Consider the following 26,612-nt stretch of genomic DNA (forward strand, 5'->3'; position numbering starts at 1 on the left):
AATAGTAGTGTTTGATCTCTGTTTCATCAGTCTGGTATCCATTTATGGGCCTGTTGTCAATGAACATAAACTCTTCTTGAACCTGTCAGTGCAGTCTGTGGCCTAAGTTTCAGATTTAGATTTTTTTAAAAAATTGTTTCCATAAAATATTTTCTTCTACATTTTCAGTGTATCTCCTGGTAGGTTTACCAGCTGCCTTGACTCCTTTATTGTGGTATTGGATGAACAACAACTACACTGATGTATTGCCTTTGTGACTTTGTAAAACTCAATCTTACCCCTTCAACGTTCTCCTCTCTGAGCTGAGAAGTCCCTCCTCTTAATTCTCTAGATCTTAATCCTTAGAAAAGGCAGCTGCTGCATCCCCTGCATCAATTTGGTTTCCCTTCTCTGCATTTTTTGTAATTGTACTACTACATCCTTCTTGAGATGCGCAGGTTAATGAAGATGTGGGCACAGCAGTGTTTTCTATGTCAGCAAAATTGCATCCTTTCTCTTCACAGTATCCTGTCTGAAATGCCCAGAGTTTTGTCAGGTTTCTATTTATTTTTTTATTTTTTTCCTGTTGGCTGTGCTTGTGCATGAACTTAAGATTTTATAAAGCTGTCAGCAATAACTCTGGGACTCTCCTAAAATTTAATTCCTGGTTCTAAGATAAATGCTGTGAGGCATGGTTTAGATTATTTTTTTTTTCTATATGTACTCCGCCACATTTATATACCTACTGTTCATTTGTCACCTTCGCTAGCTCAATTTTGTGAGGTCTTTTTCTTTTTTGGGTCCATGACATTGACTTGGCATTTCAGTATCCACTACAGCATTCTGTCATCTGTAAGCTTCAAGATTTCATGGATCATACCAATGTCCACATCTTTGATTAAGATGTTGAATAAAAATGATCCCAGTGTGGATTCTTGTGAGACCTGCTGAGTGTATTCTTCATGCTGAAAAGTGACCTTCAAGCATTATGTTTTGTTTCCTATTCCTTAACCAGTTTTCAGACTGTCTTAAAAACCTCTCTTTTGCTCCTGTGATAATGTAGTTTCTTTAATTCTGTTTGGGGAGGAGCCTTGGCAAACACGTTCTGCCTACTGGATGCCCTTCACCCTCATGTTTATTGCCCCACTTGTTGGAACCAATCAGGCTGATGAGGCAGGCTTTCCCTTCACAGTAGCCATGCTGGCTCATTCCCAGCATATCCATGTCTTCTCATGTGCCCTGTGATCTTTCTTACTACAGGCTCTAGTGACTTGCCAGAAGTCAGACTTGCAGGTAGTTCCTGAGATTCCATTTAAACTCTCTTTTTGTTTAGAGTCTTGTTGACACCCCATCAGTCTTCTGATGAAGAGCCTGTAGCCAATTTGTAAAGAAGGGTTGCACATCTTGGCTAGCACATCTGTGCTTTCACATTTCAGTTATTTCAGCACAACTGGCTGTCAGCCTGTCTTGCTCACTTGCTGGCATCTTATAATTCCTGCGTGCTTATATTAAATAATCTAGCATTTACCTGTTTACTACTGGGAATGATCTGGGCTTGGGTATCTCTCCAGTGTGTTCAGAAATGAAGACCAAGGCAAAGAATTCAAAGGGTTCTGTGCTGTGACCTTATTATCCCTTTCTGTGCTTTTGTTAACAAGCAGTCCCAGTGATTTCTTGTCTGACTTCCTGGTTTTTATGACAAGCATTGTTTGCAAGAAGCTTTCCAAATTATTTTCTAGTTCTGTTAATTTTTTGTTTATATTGACCTGACGTTATAATCCCTTTTCATCCTTATTTGGGTAAGATTTTCACTCTTAGTACTGATCTTCTACCTATAATAACCTCTTTAATTTCTTCACTGAGACATTAAGATAGATGCTTAGTGATGGAGGAGAGGAGAGGGAAATCATTTTTTTGTCTCTGAATAGTGGCAGCCATTTTCAGCATGTTTGTAAGATCTTGATGTTTGCACTGTCTTTTTTGACTCTTTTCTGTATTTTTATTTATATTTTTCTGTTGATGTTGAATATTTACACATGAGATTTATTTGGCCAGCTATCTCCCACTCCGGTGCTTAACCTAATCATGAAGAATTCAAGTGGATTCCAAACAAACGTAACAGTCTTCCAGCAGAGAAGTAACACAATATTAAATAGTAAGCTAATAAATGATGGTAGTTGTTTCCATCCTGTTCTTTGCAGATCCAGCAGGATCTGTCTCTACTTCTGAAGAGGCTGCAGATTGTTACTGAGGAAAAAACATGAGCCAACTCACAAGGGGTGTAGGAGAGTATACCTCTATTGGTATTTAGGACTCTGTGTTACTACTGGAAAATGTTAGGGTTCCACCAAGCAAAAAATTTGAAAATCAACTCAGTTAAAAATACTGTTATTTAATGTTTGTAATTCTGAGAGTTCCTAATTAAGTATGTTATCACATAGTCTCCTTATTGTCTCTAAAGATGCATAGTAAGAATATTGAGAAGTGAATAGGCACTGAAAGGTAGGAATTGAGTTACATTCCAGTTTGTCTTTTAATATTTAATATTAAAACAAAGAAAAATGGTAATTTTTAAGTGTTGGAGAGAATGGCTTTAGAGCCTAAGACTGGGAGAACCAGTGAGTATGAGTATTGAAAGGTTTCTGATTGCTTGGTTATGAGAAAGACTCTTAATGAGGCCATGGGCTCTTTAACGTAGTGAGATAATTGTGCTTCATGACTGAATGTTGAATCCAGATCTATTCAGAACCAAGATGAGACTGGTTATGAGGAAAATCTGAAAAATATTGCAGAATATGTCTCAATACCATCAGTACTTAAAGAAGCAACAACAGTGTATCCATAATGCGGAAATTTTGTGGCCTGCTGTATTTATGAAGAGGTTAGACTGAAAAAGCATCCACATATGTGCCATGCTCTGCTTTCATGTTCTGCTAAGTTAAGCCACTGTTTGCTTTCCTGCTTAAATGATGGCACAGGTATTACTGTTTCTGCACTTCCATCATCAGGAACAAAAAAGTGCATAGGAGATGCACCTGAGCAGCATGACCATACTTTTATAAGCAGAGGCCACAAGAAGCTGCATGTTTTGTGCATGTACAGTCAACCAGAGACAGATGTACAACTGCCCCCTACTTGTTGCCCATGTAACCAGAGCATTTGAACAGATGCCTAGTGTGCCAGGGAGAGAGGGAAATTTTGCGTTAACCAGAGGATGTTTTCTTTCTACTTCTAATCAAATCTAGCAGTATGCTGCTAATGACAGAGGAAGTTCAGCTAAAGCTTGTCTGGAATACATCCCTGTGGCCACTTCATGCTGAACTTAGCAAGAATATGACTTGCAGGCTGATGGGATCCGTCATTTGACATGATAGGACGCTGTCCTGTTCCTCTCTTACCTCCCCCATTCAACATCACCATCTGCTTTATTTATTTATTTCCTTTTCCTGTTGCACTAGTGAGCTGCAGAATTGGTGGATCAGACAGGGAAAACCAATGGACTGTGGATTTGGAAAGGGGGAGTTATAAAATAAAAACAACAACAGCAAAATAACCAAAACCCAACAGCAGCAACAGAAAAAACACCACACCGAAAAACAACACATGGACTGATGTGAGGTGTTCTATTGGAACTGGAGAAATCTGCAGACAGCATTATTTCAAGAGAGTAAGAACTTCTAGTGGGCTGGAGAGTTTCTGAAGCTTACTTTGATCACAGGCTCACCCTGCTCTGCTCCCCATGGAGATAGAGTACAGCAGAGAGCAGCCTGATCTCTGGGTAGCAGCCCTCCCCTTAATCATCTCAGATTGTCTGGAGAGGGTTTGCTGTCTGTCACCAATAATCATGTCACTAAATTTCAATCAGTCTCTATCAGATTGTGATCTGTTGGTACAAGATCAAGATGTCACTGAAAAGTAAATCGTCGCAGGATGAAATTGTAGTTACATGGAAGGCAGTCCTTTGTTGAATCTGTTTCAGCTGTGCTGCTGATACTTGCTATTCCTATATGCAGACTTGATAAACAAAAAATAATACTTTCAGGACAGAGGAGATGAAAAATATCTCTCTGATAGTGAACTCAAATTCCCCTGGGAGCTTAGCATAGAAAAATGCATCAGCATCATAACAGGCACTCATCTGCAGCATGACCTCCAGAAGACAAAGCAGTGTTTTACTCTTGGGATTAACAAACATGTGTGAGCTTTAGTACTGTTGTTTGGTAGTCAGGTGATAGACTGCCCATATGTCCTCATACCTAATTCTGGTATCAGATTTGTTTCTCTTGGAAAAACGAAGTAGAAACATAGCTTTATACTGTTGTCATTTGTTCTAGTTCTGAAGTCAGTAACAGGAAATTTTAGAAGATGCTTTGAGAAGTTCTGTATCTAAATCTGTTTTTCTCACTGTAAGCTTTTCTTGGCAGGGCTTTTTTTTCATTTTGTTAACTTTTCTGGGAAAATAAATAAATGATTATAGAATATAGATGACTTGTATCTAATGAGTCTTACTATATCTATGTTCTGCATACCAAAGTGAATGTTATAGTTCTTCAGACACCTGCACAGTTGAAGCCTTCCCTAAGGCAGCAGGGTACACTTCTGGAGGTGTTATAAATCCTGACTGCACAGGTAGGAGGGTAAAAGGAAATGTTTTTCTCAGAGACTCATAACCTTTGTCCAGCTGAACAGATATCCACATCTTTTCAAAAAATCTCTCTCTAAAAATTTCCAGGGGATTGGGACCAGTAAAATTAAGATTTCTTAACTCATGAGCACTGTTAACCACCAGATGCAAGAAAAATAATGGTTTAGTGGTAGTGTTTTGCAGTGGGAAGAAAATATTTTGCTCCAAAGTACAATAAAGTCGAAGTGTTTAAGAATAAACAAAAGCATAAGACATTGCTTTTTTTTTTTTGAAATGTTACATCAGTGTTATGTGAACATCATTACTTAAGCCTGATGGAAGTGTATAGACTTCTTCTCACTATTACATGGTTTTCTACATCTGTTATAGATCAAATATTTGTAGTATATATCAGATACATGGGTTTTACTTAGTTCACTGCTTTCAAAGAGAGTTACAACCATAATTCTTTAGAGAACTCTGTAATTGATTAAAATAAAAACAGAATACACAACTACCTCTAATAAATGTTTTGATTAAAATGGACATTTCTGAACCTTCTACAGACAATACCTGCTCAGATGTGACAGAATTTGTGACATCACCAGTACAGACTTTCACAAGGATTTTCAAGTCAGTGTTGTAAGTCAGTTTCCGTTTTGTTTTTGCTAATTAGAAAATTGTACTGTTTAATTTCTGGAGGAGAAAAATGTCCACTGAAACCATGTCAAAATGGTCTTATTCCAATTTTAACACAAATATATTTTGGAAAAATATCATTCCTTGTTGATCCCTTTTATTTTGGTGTCACAAATGTTAAATATTTGGTGCCAGTTAAAAATTGTATGAATAATCATTTCAGAAAAGTAAGTTTTACAAAGAAGTTCAGTGTTTTCTCTTGTATAAAATTTGACTTCTGCTTTGAATGAAATAATTGTAGAGTTTTCTGGGATCACTCTAAGGTTATTCAATAAGTTTGACTTCTGTGTCAAAGTTATTTTGGAGGCTAAATCATTAAAAACTGTTCTGTAATTCAGTTTAGGAAAAAAAAAAAAGTTATGTAGCAGAGAAACCACAAGATGGATGTTAGTGAAAAATTTGCCAAGAGAAAGAGTTTGCCACATTCAGTTAGTTAAATTTCTGTGTCTTACCTAGGTCAGTAATTTTGCAGTTCTACATTGTGACTGGAATTTTGGAATTCATATTAAATAGCTCTGTTTTAAACGTTTCTAAAGAGCGTTTGAGGCAAAATTCTCATGGTATTGAAATTCCACATTTAAGAATTTCACATTTCTGCTCATTAGTCAAGCTTCCTTTTAATTCAGAGGAATGGGAGAACTTAAAGTGAAATACTTTAAATTTATCTAATTTGCCTGAGAGTTTATTCCAATTGTAATGTAGCCTGTCTTGGAAGATAAAATACTGTAAAATATGTATATTAACATTAAATTGTATTATAATTCATAATGTAGGTGTTACAAGTAGTTTTATTCATTTTAAGGCAGTAAAATATTTTGGAAATATGTAGAATCCTGTCTTAAAAACTGGGCTGGTTTTTTACCTTCAGTTGCTTTAATTATAGCCTGCAAGTTTAAGCAAGTACATTGCTGACCAAGTTCTCATCTTCTTGATGCTGTTTCTAGTATGGGAATTATTTCATGGATAACTCAAAATATCAATGTGTATTGGGATTTCTGTTTGCCTTGCGTGTTGATGTTGTAAAATTGTCATTACTGCTTCATAAATAGATGTCAAAGTACTTTATTTCAAGTGATTTTCATATTGGAATGTTTAAGTGAATTTTCATTTATTTGCAAGAGCAGAGAGATATGTGTGTACCCCTTGAAGTGTATGTATATTTTTTGTATATAATTTTTGTATATACATGCATAATAAAAAAAAGGTTGCCAAGATATATTCTGGCATGTCAGAATATACTTTGCTTATGCAAAAAGTGAAGTTGTATTAGGGGAATTCCTGGTTTCATTTTGTGTCAGCAGTAACATCGTTGCTTAGTGACGTAGTTGATCTTAGAAATTTGAATCACTGAGACCTGCTTTTGTAGGATGACCAGAAATCAAGAATTGCCATCGTGTTAGGTTGGCAGTCTAATTCGTCAGTCATTAATTTTGCATAAGTTCATGCTGATGCCACTTCTCCATTGCATCTTTTGTGCCCCCTGCCTATTATTCCCATTTCTCCTTTGTGCAAATGCTAGCTGTACAGTGAACTGAAATTGTTTCGATTAGATCAAAGTCCTTTTCTTCTTGGGATGTGCTTCTAGTTGGATCATTTTGTAGACCTGCCTCAGCTGCACGGATTGGCTTTGCTGATGTGGAACATGAGATGTGCAGCCCAGCTCACCTTCCCAAACACACCATGCTGGTACTAGGCTGCATTTAAGATGAGGTACGAGGCGGACAGGGAGTGGGACTTTTGTTCGCTGTCTGCATTGACTGGCTTGTTACAGGTTTGTGGCAGGACTGAGATATGTTTAGTTAAAAGGAACAACCTGCCCGTATTGCATGTTTACTCCAACTTCTTGAATGTGAGACTTTCTTTCAAAACAACAACAACAACAACAAACGATGGATCCCAGCATTGAAGGAGAGACCTGATTTCCCTAAAGGTGCTCAGAGATACTAGTGCTGAGTTGTTGGGAGCATGGCTGACAGTTGTTGTAGTGCATACCATTAGGTACTTAGCTGTGTTACAGACTCTAGCTGTAACTGTAATTGTAGGTGTCTGAAAATCCACTCCTGAACTCTTCTTCAGATGTGCAGTTATTCTGCTGTTGATCTTTAGTGTCATTAAATTCTTTTGACCTAGTCCCTCCTGGAAACAGAAGACTAATCTAAATATTCTCTCCTCTGCTTCTTTGTAAACTCCCATGTTATTTTGTGTATTTTTTGTCTGTATCCTTTCTGCTCTCTTGTAGTAGTCAGCAAAACTGTCACGTTTGTAATTGAATTACAATATTTTCAGTGTTCCTAAAATTTTGTACCTTTACTAATGCTAATGTTTGATTTTCTTCTCAGTAGTGCAAACTTAAGCAAACGTTACATTAGTTGGTATTTGGTGGGTAATTTATAACAGGATATGAGTACGTATTTATTAATTTCAGCAGTTCTTCATTGCATTTCATCTGCTCATTCTCACTGGAATAGCTTTGTTGCTCAAATGCTTCACGTTCTTAGAAATCTTGAATAGTTTTACTGCCTTGCAGTATATTCAGTGATAACCTCACATCACTGATAAAAAAGTTTGTAACAGGGAACCATAGAGTGTGTGTGATTGAAACTGCACCTTGGGATCATGTTTCGGTGTCTAAAAGCGGTGCTTTATCACATATCAATTTACATTAGTTAAGAGTACAATTAAAACTTACAAACAGTTTTGTTAGATTACTGTCCAGACAAGTGACGTGGAATTCTCATTTTTTCCGAACCTTTTTCGGTTCTTCTCCAGGGGCTGTTCCCCTGAGATCCTTTGGCCCCCAGCACTCTGCTCTGGTACCTGGTTTTGGGCCAGAGGCACTGAAGGTATTTGTCTGTTACCTGCAAAAGTGCAAAGCAGATTTCTGTTGACTTCTTAGGTATAAGTGTCGTTTTGGTTCTTTGGAAATACGATTATCCTTAGTTGCAGACTTCATTTTGTATTGTATACCTCTCTACTTGAGATTTTGTTTTCCTTACTTGGAAGTTTGCTACATTTTATTTTATGTAAAAAATATTTCTAAGGTTTATTAGTTTTTCAACTTAAATACAGTGTTTCCTTTATTCACAGAAGGCTTTCCCAGCTTTGCTCAGCTGATTCCTTATCTCCTGTGATTTCCTTATGATTTGGTGGCATAAGCAGGGTAAAAAACTGGAAGTGTGTGGTAAAGAGCAAGCAGACCCTGAGGGTTGAATGGTACATTTTCAAGATTTTCAAGATGCTTGTGAATGAAGCATTTGAAGTGCTAACAAAAATACATGAAAATACAATCAGGAAGAACGTGGGGGTGGAAGTGGGGGAGTGGACTGGGAGTCTTTGTTTTCTTGCAGTGCCAGGCTCCGGAGTTTGGCTTCACGGTGTAAGTTTATGGTGCAGTTCCTTTTCCAAGTAGGATGGGACTTCACTATTGTGAGGTTACCCCCAAGTGGTTCTTGAATTCATTCCTCATTCCTACGTGGATAACAAGGAAAATCTATCCTGATCATAGATTTTAGAGCCAGTGGTATCAAGGAGTGTGGTGTCAGTAAATGACTTGCCTGAACTTTATTGTGTATGATATTCAACCAGTTTGAGACAAATAAAAAAATCCTTAAAGTGGACACTATTTAAATTTGGGGGCATGGGGTTTTCTGCAATTAACTAGATTGCTGTGGTAGGCCAATATATTAAGCTCAGGCAGTTTTGTTGCTAATTACACACAACTTCTCTGGAGTATCAGATATTCAGATCCATTTTATGAATATGGTAGAGAGAATAACAACTGTAAAACAAAGCACTGTGCATGTAAGTGACTGTTAGCGTGTATTTCAGAAGGGATAAATGCTCACCATATGGTACAATTACTGTGTCCAAGTTTTCAAATTAGCTTCTCTCATCCTCCTTATTACTGTCTTTAAAAAGAGAGGAAAAAAACCCAACATGATTTATCTACTCTGCAGCAGAACTCTTGACGCAAAACAGCAGCCCAGTTCTGTCCAGTTTTTTTTTCCTAGCATAATAGAGGCTGTCGGACTTTTTTATACTAATTACTGTGTGAGCCTCAGATGAACCCCCTTCAATTCACAGGGCTTTGTTAAGGGAGGAGCTGTCAATGTGTCTGCCCGTTTGCAGCTGTGCTGTGGCTTTAGCTTGCTTAACATTATGCTGCTTTTTAGACTTGACAGAAGGGATTTTTTTTTTTTTTTATTAAGGCAAAGCAGCCTTGTAGCGAAATGGTTTAAGCAGCTGCATTGTGGGGAAGCACAAAGAAGTTATTATTGTGTCTGTTTAGGGGGGTCGGATGGAGGGGGGAGATATTCGGCTGCTGTTGATGCCGATTGTTGACTTGCCATCTGCCAGATAGGGAGAAGAAAAAAATGACAGCTCCAGCAGGGTGTTCAAGAGGTTGTTTGGAGAGACGCATAAACATGTGCAGATGTCGAACTGAATAATGGCAAGAACTTGAGACGGTTTATGATGCTGCTGTTGTGTGTGCATATACAGAATGAATGTATGTGGAGATTTGGTTAGAAGGAGGGTACATATTAATTATCATTGTCCCCACCGCCTCCTTTACTTCTGTTAATTAGTTCAGAAGTTTAATATCTTCCTTCTCTCCATTGTTTATTCCTAAAAAGAGCTTTTCCTTACAGCAGAGAAAACTTTTGATTTCTCCATGTGGTGGATCAAAAAAAAAGAAAAAAAAAGTCTTGATAAATTTGGTACTTGCGGAAGTAGAAAAACTAACACAGTTATTTCAGTCTTAGACATGTGGAGGACAGGTGCTGCACAAGTTCTTACATAGCTTTGTCTACCTCAGGACTGATACATTGCATGCCCCTGCTATTGCATCCTGAGCTTTTCTTATGCAGAAAGTGCCAATCGGTGATTGTCTGGTATTGTGTAGTAGACAAGTAAATGCTAGGGGTTAGAATGAGATTAGCAACTAATTTTCTCTTTCACTTGATCTTATTTTCAGTTCTTTCTCCAAAGGCAAGAAGCTGGTCAGGCATAACTTACGTGTTTTCCTGTTTGATCTTCTGCATAAAAAAATGAAATAAAATTTGGATCACTGTTTAGGAATATGTTTTCATTTCTTCCTTGAAAATCCTTTCTTACTTCTTGTTTGGTGATTTCTACTCAATATGTGTTTTCAGGTTTATGTGAAAAAATGTGAAAATTGATACAAATGCAGATGGAAGTTAAGCTCACCCAAAAAGGCCAAAGGAAAGCATTATCTGATGTGATCTCTAAAAGGATACAAAAAGAAACTTTTATTATTTTTTTCCCTGTAAATGTTATGTGCAAATTCAGCATTCTGATACCTGTATTGAACTGAGAAGTAGAAAAGGAAATTGTGGTTGAGGAGCACTGTTGGCTGCAGTTTGCAAACTTGTCTTTGTTAATTGTGATATCAATATATATCATGAATTTTTGGTTAGTCACAGCATGATTAAATATTATCTGAGTGAAACTAACCACTGTTTATTCTCAATATGTGAAAAAAGCAAACTTCTTGCCGTTCTTCGTCTTAGGTCTGTTAACCATCAGGTTTGTAGGTCATTGATGGCAATAACTACTTGTGGAACATTTGATGTCTCCTTTTGTCATCATCTTGGCTGAGCAGAAAAAGTCAATTCTGGATTATGTCTTCAACCAAAAGTTCAGATGCGACTGCCTCCTACTCAGATAGGATTTCTGGGTCTAGGCACAGGTCAGTGGCACTGCAGTTGGTGAATTGCTTTTTGCCTGCTAGCTGAGTTGTTAGTTCTTCTCCTACAGAAGTGTTCCATTTACCTTCATGTGTCATGGCTGGTGTGAAGCCTGTGGTACTCTGGGCAGTGCTGCACTGTTGTTTATCGTAATGCCACGCACCTGAAGAGTTTCCAAGTAAATCCTGAGCTGTACAGCAGTAACAACACTGCTCTTTCAGCTCAAGCAGTTTGAGGAATGTTTCTGTGTTTAAAATGTTTGTTTGCAAATGATGTGGACTAAATGGTAAAGTGAAAAGGTTCACCTTAATGGTGTGCTTCAGCAGGGGAAAAAAATCAGGTAAATAACGTTCATGCCAGTTTTTTTGGCACCTGACAAAGGCTTGGGCTAGGAGCATATCTAGCAACAAGGATAATGTTTTATAGGAGATATTTGAACATTATTGAGATGTGCCATTTGTAAAAGTGAGACAGTTTGCTTTGCAAAAACATGCTAGCAAGTATACCTGTTTTAAGAGTGGAAAGATACAATTTTTGACAACGTGTTGATCTGTTAAAGAAACTCGGCTCAATGGTAGTGCCACTGTCAAACTTTATCATATTCTTTTTTACAAACAATTTAAAGTTTAAGATTTCTTCTGTAAGCTAGAATTGGCTGTTATACAGAAAATTGTAAGTAGAGGATACTAAGATGATGTTTAATTCCACGTAGCTATATGTAAAAATCACGTACATTTTACCATCTTATTTAATGTACATGTTTTTACCTAATACATGTATTTAAATCAGAGCTGCTGCAGCTGAGTGTCTTTCTGGTCTATTTTGTGGATGAATATTTGTGTTCTTGTCTTACGCATAAAATATTTACAAAATCTAAAAAAGTTTTTTTGGCCTACTAATAACTGAGAGAAAAAAAAAGGGAAGTTGAATGTTTTCAGTTATGTACCACTTGATGCTGATAGTCCTATGTAAGAAATCATAAATACTTAAAAGTATTGAGACCTTGAAACTTTATACCAATTAAAAATCCAGTGAGACAACATTTAATTTTTTTTCTTTTTTTTTTGCAGTTACAACTCAATTCTATTAAATATTGGAAAACTGCTCTTAGAAGCAACTGAAGTAGCATTTCAGGCTTTGGTATTATAAAGCTGTAAGCAAGAGATAAATATATAAAATGTGCACAGTGTCCCTAAATGTTTCTAGGATGTAGACTTTGGTTTTCCATTCCTGAATAGCAGACATTTAGAAAATATTGATCTTCTTTGTTGTTCAGGGATGTTGATGTAATCCAGTACTGTGTTATTTCAGACAGCATGTACTAATATCCACTTCTCTTTATAATTTATTTATTGTTCTAATTCTTATCCTTTAAGAATGGAGGGGAAGTGAGAGTGATGTTGAAACTGGCAGGTTTTTCTTCCTGTTGGCTCAAGGTGGACATTGTAAAGGTCAGCTTTCAATTTGTCAGGATGTCAGCTAACTTTATATTTCTGGTAGGATTTTTTAAAAGGACAAAATCTTCTGTGTACCAGAATTGAGTATGCATTGTCAACATTTTATTTTCCACGAGATGCCAAAACGCGTCAGTAATTTTAAATGCCTGTTTTGAAAACTGCATTGTCATTTGCATAGTGCCATGTCTGTGGATATACTGAGTATTTTCCTCTGAATTTGTATATATTTTAAATAAAATGCAACAGGAAGCCATTGAATGAACAACAGAAGCTGAAGCAGGGTTCCATTTATACAGGACATAACACTGACTCACTCCAGCAGTCCTAATGAGAAGATGAGGGTGGTGATGTAAGCCCTAATGAACCCCTCACGTGAACGCTTGTAGGTTGCGTTGAAAGCCTGAGAGGAACCATAGAAGCAGGGAAAGATTTCCCGTTGAGAAGCTTTCTGACCACACTGCGGTGAAAAGCAGAACATGCATTGACCCGTCTTCTTAACTACACTGGGCTGCTACGATGTCATGAGGAAGTACAAGTGTCCTCAACTGTCCCTATCTCAGCAAGGCATTCTCCTTACACGGACATCCAAACCTTGTGTTTGGAAACCATTCCCCAGTTTGCGGGAGATGTCATGGAAGCTTAGCTGTGGTATAGGCTGATGCTCACACACAGCATGAAATGTTTCCCATTTCCTCGTTGTGACTGAAAAAATTCATTTGTCTAACATTAAGTACAGATGTGCTCAAAGTGTCATTTAACGTTACTCGGAACTGTGGGAAAAAAAGTATCAATAAATAATTACTGTCTCATGGCGAAAGAGATGGAATTCAAAAGGCTTAGTTCCAAATTCTTCTTTTCTTTGCAGTGCCGGAAAATTGTTAGGAGGGAGTGCATAACAAAAATAGTTTTTAAAATGCTCAGTGCGTTAGGGAAAATCACATTTTGATTTAATGTTTTTGATATGCAGTTAGATTTATTAAACCTTATGCACAATGGTATAGATACATGCTGTGTTACATTGAAAAGCGTGTACTGAATCACAACAACAGGTATTCTTTTTAGTTTTAAGAAGCACTACTCTTGCAGTAGCTTTGAACTGTATTGCAAATTTGTTTTTGTGAAATCACAGGTAAGGAAATCAAACAGGATTGCTTTGCATTCGCTGGTGTCTACTGACTTTGTCACATAGCCTGCTGCTGCTTCTAATCGTGTGTTAGGTAACACTGCCCTCAGAGGGCCAAGGTAAGTAAATTCAATCTGAAAACCAGTGTCGCTACTTCTGATATTTCACTTGACCCAGCATTCATTACAGATGTTTCTTTTAAAGAAAAACTGCATATGCGTATGATAAATTCTGTTTTTTATGGTTTTATTTAATGTTCTTAAACATTCAGTTTTTTCCTATTTATTAAATGCTAGTATGGTGCAAGTACAGTCTGATTTAACACAGAGGTGCCTCTAAACAAACAAAAAAATCCCAACACAATGAGGAGAACAATATTTGTGTATTATTTCTGTTAAAGCCATTGTAGTAAATTGATGACACAGATGAGAAGCAGATTTTTTTTTGTGTTCTCTACTTGCAGGGTTTTTTTTTTTTTCCTATTCCCTTAAATCTCACTTATGTCTGTGTGGCAGCTGTTGCTTCTTTTAAGCAAACAAGTTTTGAACTCAGGTTTCTGTTACTTATCAGCACTGTATATTAAAGGTGTTTCCTTCACACCTCTAAAACCATTTACATATTAAAAAATGTAGACATTTTGCAAAAATGCTCTTTTAAAGCTTGCTTTTTTTTTTAATAATAAGATTAATTTGACATCACTACAAGTTTTCAGGACTTTCTTAGTTTCCATATGCTCAGGGTTACAAATGGGTGAGACTAAAAATAGGGACTTCTGAATCTGAGGTGAGGTGTGTGTTTGAAGAGATGCTTTGAGTCCTGAGGTGAAATGAAACAATTACAAACTCGGAGTAATGCACTTATCCAACGTGAGCATGGTGAACACTCACATGAATTCCTTGATAACTCTTCTTTGTGAAGGTCCTCAGTAGTATCAGAACTGCAGACATTGCATTACAAAAATAAATACGTTTTCTGAAACGTCCTGAGGGCAGGATTCTTGTGACTGTCAAAGGCAAACAGTTTATTAAGGTTGCAGTTGGCAAGTTCAGAGCCAGCCGCAAGGGTCATGTTCTAAACAAACCTTCATTAAGTGTTATTTGTCACTGTTGTTACCCAGTGTATTATTAAATACAACATTAATTAAAGAGTTGTGCTTTATGAGTGTGGATTTTGCATGAAAATCAGATTGTGTTTTCATGTGCCTCAAGAATGCTGTCTGTCTTATTTCCTCTTATGGGTGTATTCTACCAGTAGTTATTAAAAAAAGCACACCCTCACAACCCAAAACAGGTTCTCAATTCGTATATGGTATATCACGTCCATGCATTTATGTTTGTGAGTATCTGAAGTGTGTGCTCTACTGCCACTTTTATCGAGCGGCTTTAAAAACTTCGACGAGAATTAAAGGCATGTATGAATTACTTGGCTTTCTTTGCTGTGGTGGTTGAAATTAGAGGCCTCTTTGTACAATCAAATAAACACAATCTATGAAAACATGTTTTTCAACTTAGAAAAGCCTAAGTTTAAGCAAAATAATAATTCAGCTTACATTAACTCAGCAGGAAGTCGGGTGCAAACTGATTAATTCTCTATGATGGATCCCGTGCTTTTTCAAGTCCCACAGCCACGTTTCATTAAGTTGTCAGGATGTCTTGTGTTTCGGTTAGCCTGTGCAGACTTCTCCTTTCTCACAGAATTTCTCTTTTCTGTCTTTCTTTCGGTCTTTCTGTCTTTCTTTTTGTAGTATTTGTGAACACCCCAAATCTATTTAGAGTAATTAAATACTGCTTACACTATAAAATGTTTTGTTTAGGTTTGTTTTGTGTTGTGCAGGGCTTGTAAGTTAGAACTTATATCCAAGTGTTTTTTCTTTCCCAATATTCTGCTGTGATTTAGGTGGTGGGTTTTTATTTTCTATGTTTTATTTATTTGTTTTTTGTACGGAGGATTTCTCTTTCAAAGCAGCTCAGTAAACCTGTCTATAAGAAGTATGGACTAAAATGTTTTTCTGTCTTTAAGCAGATTGTGTAGAGGGAATTCAGTTATAAGAGGGCACCTAAACTTCATCCTGAGTACCATTAAACCACTTAAGCAGTTAAGTGAACTGCTCATTGATATTACTGTTTACTTTATTCTTCAAAAGTGTTCACCCATTTGTTAATTAAATTACAAAATAAATAAAGGGCAGATGACAGATATTTCTGTACATCTGTTGAAGAGTGATTTGATTATTGGTCATTTCTAGGAAAAAACGGCATATATATATATATGTATTTTTGATGTGTGTTTGTACAGAAGTCTTAAAAAGTGGTGTAACTTTGATTCATCTTGAAATATTTGGGGGAAATGTTCTTCAAAGAAAAAAGCATATGAATGAAATTCACAGGATCCTTCTAAAGCAGCTATTATAGTCACATAAGTTGCTCCAAAAATAATGCCTCCTGTTTATTTCCATAGGAACCTCAATAGATACAAAGAATGCAATAACTCTAGTTGATAAAGCAAATTCTTAGCTACACGACACTATTTTTCAACATAATGCCATTACTAGCTTTGCACTTGGGCCCGTGATGAAGAAGAACCTGCGTGCCATACTTGTAAAAATATGCACTGGCAGAGGTGCCCCACTGTTGCTGTCGCCCCTGCTGAAATGCCCCACACACTGTTTTGCTGTGCTCCCATCTTCTGTTTGGTCTGTTTTGTCAAAAGGTGCAGTTTTTTCCACATGGAGGAATCAATTTCACATGTTTGCTTCCTATGCACTTCCATGTCAGATGCCATTTTGTCAGACTGTCCCTCTGCTGCCATCTGTCACATGGCAATTAAATATAATGGAACATTGGAGCACTAGTGCAAAAGTTCATCCTCTACTGCCATAACACCAACATCTGCCTCTGACATTGTGGGTCAACAGAATAAAATCGGAAGCATTACTTTTGGAGCTGCCATATTAAGCTCTGTGTCCTGTGTCTTGCTATAGTTTGCAGGGTGAAGACAGTAATACAGCTGTGCTCATGGGCAATCTGGTACTTACTTGCCATTCAGTATTTATGTCCTCCTTTCTTCAGAAAAGCTTGGAGGTGCTTGTACTCTTCTAATGTTTTTTCTCTAGGCAGGCTGTCGACTGAAAAACTGACTAGATGATCAAAAATCTGTTAAGTTTTCTGATACAGAGACTTTGAGTACCTAGTTGAAGTTGAATGCAGTCTAGTACATTGCCCTGAGAAGGGATTAAGTGTCTCTAAGGGCACCTGCTGAAATGATCTCTTTTTATGATGGTTTGATTCCAGACAGTATCTATGTTAGTAGTAGTTTCTGTTTTTTCCTGGGGTGACTAATTAGTGTTCTTACCCTATCATCCCTAACTCTTGGAGAGTTTGCTTACCTCTTCGTCTAGTTTGTTCCTTACAGTAAGGATGATTTAATTGAAACCTGAAACTTTGAATGGCTGAACTAGCTTGTCTGTTCTGTCCATTTTGGTTGCTGCCCTTGGGCAAGTCCAGTTGTTTTAGCTGCCTCCTTCCCATTGAATGCACCTTCCAGAAAAGGCCAAGGTCTTGATAGATTTTAAACAAACAGGCAGTCTATCATAGTAGTCTCTGGTGCTTTTTCTCCTCTATTTTTTTGTAGTCAAAGTAGGCAACACTTTGAAGTTTTTCAGTGTTTTTTTTTTCCTGCTTACATGAAAATGGAAAATCTCTAGATAACAGCACAAGGCAGGTGCCCTGCTATCCAGAGCTGGAAGTTTAGTTTCTGAGGGCAGGGAAACATAGACTGGCTTCTAACAGAACAATCTCAGTGTCAGATGAATGTCATCTTTCTTCTAACCTGTGGAATGTCTAAAAGGTGTTAGAGTTAACAGACTGTTGAGTTACAAAACACTTCTCAAGGACTGGGTTTAGCCTAGAGCCAGCGCAGACCCTGGTTCATACTAAGTTCTGAGCAAACTGAGAAATTGAAATAATTTTTCAGTTTCAGCCTTACTGAACTTGAAATTGTGTTTTTTCAAGTTAATATAAGTAGGTCACGATTCTTATTTCACAGCGGCACTTTGATATAATCTGAAGAGTCTCAGATTAGAGCAATATTTTATCATGAAGTTTACAAGTGAGTAATAAGTGGCAACTTCTAGTTCAGAGGAAATTTGGAAATTTTGCAGTGGTATGTTTGCTTTTTTTCTTAAAATATTGGCTTGTGTAATGATTAAACAGTAGCTCATTTAAAATCTTAGTTGGTGGTTTTATGTACCTTATTTGTTCTGTGAAGTTGATAGCAGTCAAAGGTGGGGAAAGCTGGACTAGTCTAAAAAAGCTGGACTAGTCTAAATGCACCTGTATTTACCTGAGTAATACACATGAAAAGTAAAATTAGTGCTGAGATTTTGATATGATATTATAAAATATTGCAATTTAGAGATTTTTCACTCTTAGATAAAACAGCATTTTTTTAAGCTACCAACTCTCTTCTGTCCTGTTCTTAATGTTTCTGTTCCTGAATACATCATGGCTCGCAGAACCTTCCAATCCAACTTGAGTATGGTGAAAGTGGAAGTAGTGGGTTTATTGTTTGACTTTATCTTGTAAAAGGTAACTGGATTGAATACATTCCGTCTTCTTGCTGATAGTTTTTGTTTTAATGAACTTAGTGATTTTTGCTTTTGTTCAGCAGGGTGGATGTTCTACACTGTAGTAGCTGACACTTTTGTTACAGTAAGTTGAGCTGCACTGCTTATTTTCACCTGTGCCAAATTTCGGACTATTTACGGATACAAAGATGTAGGACTTGGAAGGATATGGTGTAATATAATTTAGATGTGCAGAATATAGTAGCTCCTTATTACAGAGGTGTTGTTTTCTCTTCTTTTGTAGGAAGTTGGTTTCCTTTATACGTTGAAAACATCTGGAAAGATTTTTGTGCAATTAATGTTTGACATTGATGATATGTTATGTTTTTTAATATCAAGTTGTTTTTTTTTTCCCTACAGTACTAATGAACATATTTTTTTCTCATTTAGGAGAATATATAAAAAACTGGCGGCCAAGATATTTCCTGCTAAAGACAGATGGTTCTTTCATAGGCTATAAGGAGAAGCCCCAGGATGTGGATCTGCCATATCCACTCAACAACTTTTCAGTGGCAAGTATGTATCTCCAGTATTTATTATTCTCTCAGCATATTTACAAAATATTTGCTGCACTTTGCTACATGTGTAGTTCAGAATTTATTGATAACAGTGCAAGTTGATGCGAAGTGTCAAGCTAGTACCCCCAGTCCCAAGTCCAACTCTGTAAGATTTTTTTTATAAATAGAATTAAAGATTTTATCATAAATGGATTTTTGAATATGTTTAAAATCTGTCCTCATTTTTTTTATATCTGAATTGTTTGTTGCTAACAAAAACATTTGATAAATGATTGGTGTAAGAAGAAAATCCTTAGAAAACTTACTTGTATTCATACCACTGCCCTCTTTATATTTTGATAGTATCTCTGAAAACTCAAATTAATTAGAAAATTATCTAGACTGTCAAATGGCACAAAATCATGCTGAATTATTTTTCTCTTGGATAATCAGGTAATCAGCTCTCCAGCCTGGTTAATCAGTAATTTTGAGCAATCAGACAATTTGCATACATTAGCAAAGCTACAAAGTATGAATCTATTGGATAAAATGAAGACATTGTGCTTTTTTGTTTTTCAAAAATGTTTTTAGAAGACAAGTTAGTGGTTTTTTTGATTGTGAAATCGGTAGAATGTTTCAGAGCAGAGATGAAAATATTTGAAGAGCTATGCTAAGGGGAAAAAAAAGTCCCCCTGGATATAAGATCTGTGTGTATTATAGCTAAAAACTTTTAAGGGAAGGAATATTAGAAAATGTAATGAACTTTTTTCAAAATGTGTTTAGCGTACTGCAATACAATAAATGGCAGTGTTTAGTTTTATAGGAGAACGTTGGAGCCTCAAGTGCAGGTGTATTTAGGGAAAGGATTTTCTTCATTTGCATTACTGAGGGAGGAACAAATTTTACTGACACTGATTTTGCCTTCTGTTTTTTTTATGGAGTTATTCTAGAAGTTGTCTCGGCCTGTGTATAAAAAAGAATTTTGATACCTTGTTTGATAAGGAACTAATCTTGCGCTCCAGTCCCATGTCTTGACCTACAGTCAGTGAAGGAAAATCTTGCACATTCTGGTGGTGGTAGAAGACTTGAAAATGACATTTAGTATACAAGCCTTTAATATTAAAGGCTTATTTTACCTTGTTGCTATTCAGTACAAAAAACAGCAACACCTTTAAGTTGTTTGTATGAGTTAGAAGACCTACCATTGACCAAGTCATAGGCAGTTATTGTTTAATTATTCCTCTGACTCTATAACCCAGTCATTTATAGCAGTTAGAAGTTACCTAGATGCTTCTTGCCCTATGGCCAAGTGAAAGAATATCTGTAGAATTACATCTTTTTTTTTTGTCCTGTTCTACTACGCTCTTCATTGCATATATGTCTTCCTTTGCAGTTGCAATGAGAAGGATGATCCAAACAGTAGTTCTGCCAAGTGAATAAATGCATAATTAACAATTAGTTATACTGTGTTGATACTGGTATTTAACTTTTTTTTACCCGTCCTGATCCCAAAAGGTCATCTTGTATAATGCTGATATTAGAGTCCTGCCCCTTAAATGTGTTTTGATGGAAATTTGAAGATTTTTTTTTATCGTTTCTGGACATCTCGAGTGTCCTTTCTGTATCTTGCAAGCCTTGTAGGTCAGATACTTCAGCTATGGAAGCCAAAGGAAGGAACATGTAATATTAATTAAAGAAATACAATTTTGGTAAGGAAGACGAGTTTTTCTGTTTTCTGGCAGGAGAAGTAGTAATTTGATAACTGCTGATCAGAGCAAGAACAGTGAGAGCTTTTCACTCTCAAAAATAATCCCATAAAATTTAAGCAAAGCACCTATGTGGAATTCACAATGTGAAAAGTAAAACATTTTCTGGAATAATTTTTTTATAAGGTTTTGGTTTTTAACTTTAATGAAATGGATCAGGTTTTATCTTGAATAAGAAGTACAACTTTTTATAGCATGGAAAGGCTGAAAGGATAAGGCCAGAATAGTATTATTCTCTGAATTGCAATGGACTGCTTGTGGTCAGCTATTCTGTCTGTCTGAAGATGAGATCATCAGTAAGGCAAACAAACCATCAAAATAACACTCTGTATGAATGAACTGGATCTCATATGCAGTACCTGATAAATCTCAAGAATGGGCTTCATCATCTCCAGTCCCTGAGTTCCTGAGCTGCTGCAGTAGGTTTGCAGCCGCAAGCAGTGCAGCATATTTTTTCCTGTAATAGTGAAGTACGTTTTTCATAAATTACTAGCCAGGCAGATGGAGTGTGAGATCACTGTTAATACCATCTTGATTAGGTTGGCAGGGACTTAAAGATACGTCTTTATAGTCCTATCTTCGCGTAATCTTTGTAGCTATCTGTAAACTGGGAATGTGGTCTCAGTCTACTTTTTGCTCTCCAAATGATAGACATCTTTGGCTCTTACTTACAGCTTGTTATTTAAGCTGAGAAGGCCAAGGCCATGGTATTATTTTTGTACTTGTTTGAGTTGAACGCTGGAAAGTTTGTACCTTTCTGCTTTGTATGATACTTATTCTGTAGTTCAAAATTCTTCACCCACCCTATCACACCAGTTACTTTGATCACACAGATATTTTCCCAAGAGAATGACCCCCTTCCACTCCTGCTACACCAGGCTTTTGCAGAAGACTTTTCCCTTTTTCCTGTAGTTGCTTCCTAATTCTTCCAAGAAATGTTTATTCCAAGAAATACGGCCAAAATCCCACACCTGAGTGCTTTTCTCTCCCTGATTCTTTGTAGCCTGCATATTCCTTTGTGAATCCTGTGAATGAGAGAAAGGCCTGAGAGGACAGTAACATTTTTATAGCCTGCTAACAGTGCTTCCAGTGCTGAGTATGCCTTTATTAAGGCAGGGAAACCATGTGGCCCTGAAATGGTGGTGATTGATCTCTTGCTGGACCATAAGTATGCTAGGTGGAGTTGACTGGAGTGTATGGTGGAGATGGGCTGGATGAAGGCTGGACTGGGTGACCTTGTAGGTCTTTTCCAACCTTGGTGATTCAGAGCTGGCTTGTTGGTGGCAGTGATTTGAGGTGCCCAGGCAGGGGCCTCACCTCTCAACAGCAGCCTTCTAGCATATGTGATCACCAGCAGTGAGTTCTCTGTGCTATGACTTCTAAGTGCCAGAGCTTGTGAACAAATCAGTCTGTTGACACCATGTCATGTGCAAGAATCACTCTGGTTTCTCTCCTATGGAGCTACTGTATTTTATACTGTACAGAGCCCAGTTCAGAGAATAGTTCCAAGACAGCACAGCTCTTTTCAGGTATAGACAAGCAGTTGCAAGTAATCAAGTTACTGGAGCTTCAAGAGACACTGTTGATTGACTGAGTCATGGTAATGGAGTGGGTGTGCATTCCTAGCCCACCTCAAAATATGTTAATTTAAATTGCTTTTGCTTTGGCATTAATGCAGTCAAAAGCGGTCTAAAAATATATTTATTCAATTACTGTAACTTCTCGGTATAGGCAAAGGCCTATATTAGGCTTCTTTTGAGAAAACAAACAAACAAACAGAAAACAACCTAGTACTCTGAATGTCCACATGACAGGATTTGTACCCTCAGAGGTCCCAAAAAGAACAGCATGATCTCACTACACTGTTTCTAAGTGGTCCAGTACTGCTGCAGCAAAATCACTTCCTCTTTGTGTAAACCACCTTGGTCTTCGATGGGAAGAAGTGGCGGTTCTTTCCAATTCTATTTAATGAACTTTTCTGGCCCTATTGATTGAAAAAAACAAAACACAAAAACAACACACACAAAACCAATACTAAAAAAGTTCTCACACATGCAGCGAGTATTTAAGTGATCACATTGCACATTTCAGATGAGGTATCCCTATGAACTGGCCTTTTGCCTTCATTTTGATCTTCATGCGGAGAATAATTGGAAAGAGATATACCCCTTTAATGATAGCCTTTCAGCTTTGGCCAGAAATGACGTCACCTGGAATTTTTGTGCCATCTTGAAATATTTTACTTTCAAAGAGGTGAAATAAATTCAAGTTATTGATAGAAGATACTCTTTTAAAAAAATGTTTTTTTCTAATTTAATTTTTCTTCACTACAGAAATTATTACTGATGAACCCTGGCTGCTCTAAGTGGAAAATTTGTACCACTTTTTACTAACTCTAATCTTTAATTTGGCCAGAGACAAGGTTTATTATTTTGGGTATTTAAAAATATAAAAAACATAAACATTGAAGTGTTTTGGGGGAATAATGTTAGGGTTCTAAAGAATTCTGGAGGCATTCTCTAAAGAAGTGAATAGTATTATATAGTATTTATATGTATATATATATGGTGTATAATATATAGTATATATATCTAGTATATACGTATATGTTTCAACTTATCCATGAAGGTGTTTGCCATTAGGCATGACTTTTTTTCCAAGAACTCCCCAGTTAACTTTTCAGTGAGATTTAAGTTTAAAGTCCTAGGTGTTTTTGGTTGTCACAGCACTGGATGACAGTGTTGGAAGACAGCAACTAGTTTCTTATAGTTACAACACAGATTTAAAACCAAAGTAATGGTAGTACAATTGAATAAATAATATTCATTCAACCCTGCAAATAATTATGAGGAGGAAAAAGCACTGTATATATAATGTGCTGAATATGCAAATGTGTTTGGAAATTCAAACTCAAATCTAATGTGTTACTAGTATTACTGACGGATGGATGGATTTCTTTCTGGAAAACTGGACCAGTAATTTTCTTTGAGAGGGTTACGTGTTACCTTATAAATGGTTTTTAAGTTGGTATTTTGTCATTTGACTTAGAAATTTGGATTCAGTTGTTAGCTTGGATCACGAATGAGTTCCTCAGACTTATCCTTCAGTTGTACTGAGGTCACTCCAAAAGTAATGCCTCCTGTTTATTTCCATGGAAACAACAGATAGAAAGAGCGCAATGGCACAGCAACAGAATGAAATATTGGTGGGAAGGTTTAACCTCTATTGCCATGTCACCAACATCTGTCTCTGATGTTGTGGACCAGCATAATAAAATAGGAGGCATTACTTTCAGAGCAGCTCTCAGCGCTTTCTCAGACACTATTTTATAATCCCCGATTATCTCTAAGTAGGGCCTGGTATAAGCATGGCAAGTCGAAAAGTCAGAAGACTGGCAAGTCTTTTTATCCTGGTGCATTACATTGACTTGCATAAATGAAACTGAAGTGTTAGCGTGAGAGAGAGAAGGATGTTACTGTCTTCTGTGAAGACAAGCTAAACCTCAGGCAAAGCCTGGCAGTAACATGCAGAAAACTCATTTTCACTCTCTGCATGGAAGAGTGACTAGCAAACTAATTGTCATGATAGAAATGCAAGGGCACTACTTCAATGCTTTTTGGAGTGCTGGAAATAAATGAAATCCCAGCATGGTGAAGTGCATCAAGGATGGTCTTTTTCAGGTTCTAGGAAAATAATCTTTTGTGTGTGTGTTTATTATTCAGTCATATATGTTGTTGTTATAGCATCAAAGCACATACAAGTTCGAATCGTGAGCCAAGTACCACAAGAGTGGGATTTCTACCCATACAGAACAAAAAGTCAGTTCCTGCTCCAAAATTCTAAAATTCCAAATATAAAACAAGGGATAGCAGATGGATGCAAACAGATGGGAGGAGTAGGAGAAAACAATGACTTTATTAGCCTATAGTATAGGCCATGGTCTGAACACTTTAACAACTAATCCATTGTCCAGGTTAGATTTTTTTCTCTCTTCTCCTTCCTGACTTCCTGTTTTTAGGACGTCATGGTGAAGTAGAATATTAAGGAGGATTTAAAGGAAAACGTGTACGCTAAATAGAATGAAATTAGGAATGCTTTTGAGAAAAGGTGCTGAATGGAACAGTGGGAGGATGAGTGATAGGAATGGTCATTTGGATACTGAAAAGAGTGATAAAGAGGATGAGAGGAGGCTGTGGGGATAGTCCATGTTGAAAACTATCTGCTTATGTGCTAAGGCTGTGTAGAAAACAAGGAGTGCAAAGAGAAGTGTGATGTGACCAAAGGGACAATAGAAAATAAGTACCTCTGGAGCAGTTGTTGAGGATGACATTTTTAGGGGAAAACTTCATTTTTGGGGACTAAAGAAAGGATATAAATTATTCACATACATTGTTATGTTACCAGTCTTATTTTTATAGGTAATATTGGACATGAATAAAATGTAGTGAGAAAAGAGGAGACTTGAGGACAAAGCCTTTCAGAAAGCCTCAGAGAAATAGGTGGGAGTACATAAAATGGGTGGGTGAATCAGGAGAGGACCAAGCGAAGAGGATGTGTGTGTACATATGTATATATATTTGTGTGTATACATACATATTTACATGTACAAGTTATAGCATTTCATTTGTGAGGAAAAGCATGCCTATCTGTTTGAAGTTACTTTCCTAGCACAAGTCATTAGACAAAACTAGATTCAGAGTACAAAGAGTAGCAGCAATGAAAAAAGATCGTGTAAGCAGTGTGTTTCCACGTGAGAAAGAAAGCTTACTGAAGTAGTTGCTGAAGAGGTGAAGGTTGGGGTAGTGAAGTGTTTATCTTCTGAAAAAAAAGATGAAAATAAGAAATTAAGAATTAAATTCTAGTGTAAATAGATAGCTAGGTATGCTAGATATAAACATCCACTTATAGACATCTCCCTACATAAGTAAAAATGCATGTATATTCTAAAAGATGCAATCAGTAGTTCAATACCATTTATTTTATATCATGTGATAATCATAGGAAGTTCTCCTTTGTGCTGAAACTCAGTCTGCATTAGAAATAATTTCTCAAATACGCAACCTTCTGTTCATTTTTTTTTAGTGAAGGTTTTTATGGCTTTTTGTATGTTTAACATTCGTGTCTTAACTCTATGCACAAATCTTACTGAAGATGAAAGCTTCCTCATATGGTTCCAACATATGAAAAAATATGGTATTAGTATTCTGTTTTTTGTTTAAAAAAAGAAAAAAAAACTGAATGAATTCATTTAGGAAAAGAACACTGGTGATTACATGGTTAAAGTTATAGATTTCAAACTTTAAACTTTTTAATAAAATCTGAACAGATGATCTGTGCTTTTTTTTTTTTTTTTTTTTTTTGGAACTGGCAGGTTTCAGGCCCTCTAATTGGCTTCCCAGCTTTGCAGAGTAATTACAGCTTCAAGCAAACTTTGTCATCTGTGGTTCAGAATGGTGTAAAGTAAACAGAACGTTTTGAAATACAGTTTGTAGTTAGAGTTGCTCAGGAGAGTTTAACTAGCATAACTATTTAATTTAGATAGTAGAGTTTATTTGGAAAAGATAGCCTAACATTTTAAATTGTACAGATTGTTTGTGGATATGGAGATAAAAGTTAACGTCTAGTTAACCCCCTTTTTTAATTAAAAAAAAAAAAAAAAGAATTTCAGTAATTGAGAATCTTCCATTGCATTTCTTAATTCTGGTTCTATTTCATTTCTTATACAGATCCAGAAATGGCCAGTCAAGTACTATAGACTTGTTGGAATTTAGTTGTTGCTTTCTGTAACTGATTTCATATTTTGCTGCTTTGAACAAACGTTCTGCCTCAAGGCTTTGTATTCCCTCTAATATTAAGGGGAAATTTTCCATGACTGATGTTTAATCCCAAGCAAGGCAGAAAGCTTTAGGATTAAAATATGTAATTCCAAGTTGTAGATGGCTAGCATACAAGAACACAAAGTTGAGTCTGTCTGTTTACTGGCTTACTCATCTTTTTGAATGATAATTTAGAGTTCCAACTGTTTTGAGTTGAGATTCAGCCCTTTAATTACATATGTTTATGTATAGCAGCAAACTTGAAGACATTATGGTAGAGTGTTCTCTCTTCTTGGTAATGACCCAACTATCACTCAAG

The 26,612-nt window shown here is 36.6% G+C and overlaps 1 protein-coding gene across 2 annotated transcripts in view; it reads left to right on the forward strand.

Moving 5' to 3' along the window:
* AKT3 (AKT serine/threonine kinase 3) overlaps positions 1 to 26,612 on the forward strand; it is a 132,626-nt gene that overhangs the window by 54,665 nt on the left and 51,349 nt on the right. For both annotated transcript variants that reach the window (XM_065729777.1, XM_065729770.1), the window contains exon 3: positions 18,605 to 18,730. In XM_065729777.1, the coding sequence (XP_065585849.1) occupies positions 18,605 to 18,730 (126 nt within the window). The remainder of the gene's footprint in view (positions 1 to 18,604; positions 18,731 to 26,612) is intronic.

Source organism: Cyrtonyx montezumae, unplaced genomic scaffold (genome assembly GCF_038088225.1).
Source record: "Cyrtonyx montezumae isolate F1298 unplaced genomic scaffold, pur_monq_1.0 scaffold_0, whole genome shotgun sequence".
In the NCBI taxonomy this organism is placed as follows: domain Eukaryota; kingdom Metazoa; phylum Chordata; class Aves; order Galliformes; family Odontophoridae; genus Cyrtonyx; species Cyrtonyx montezumae.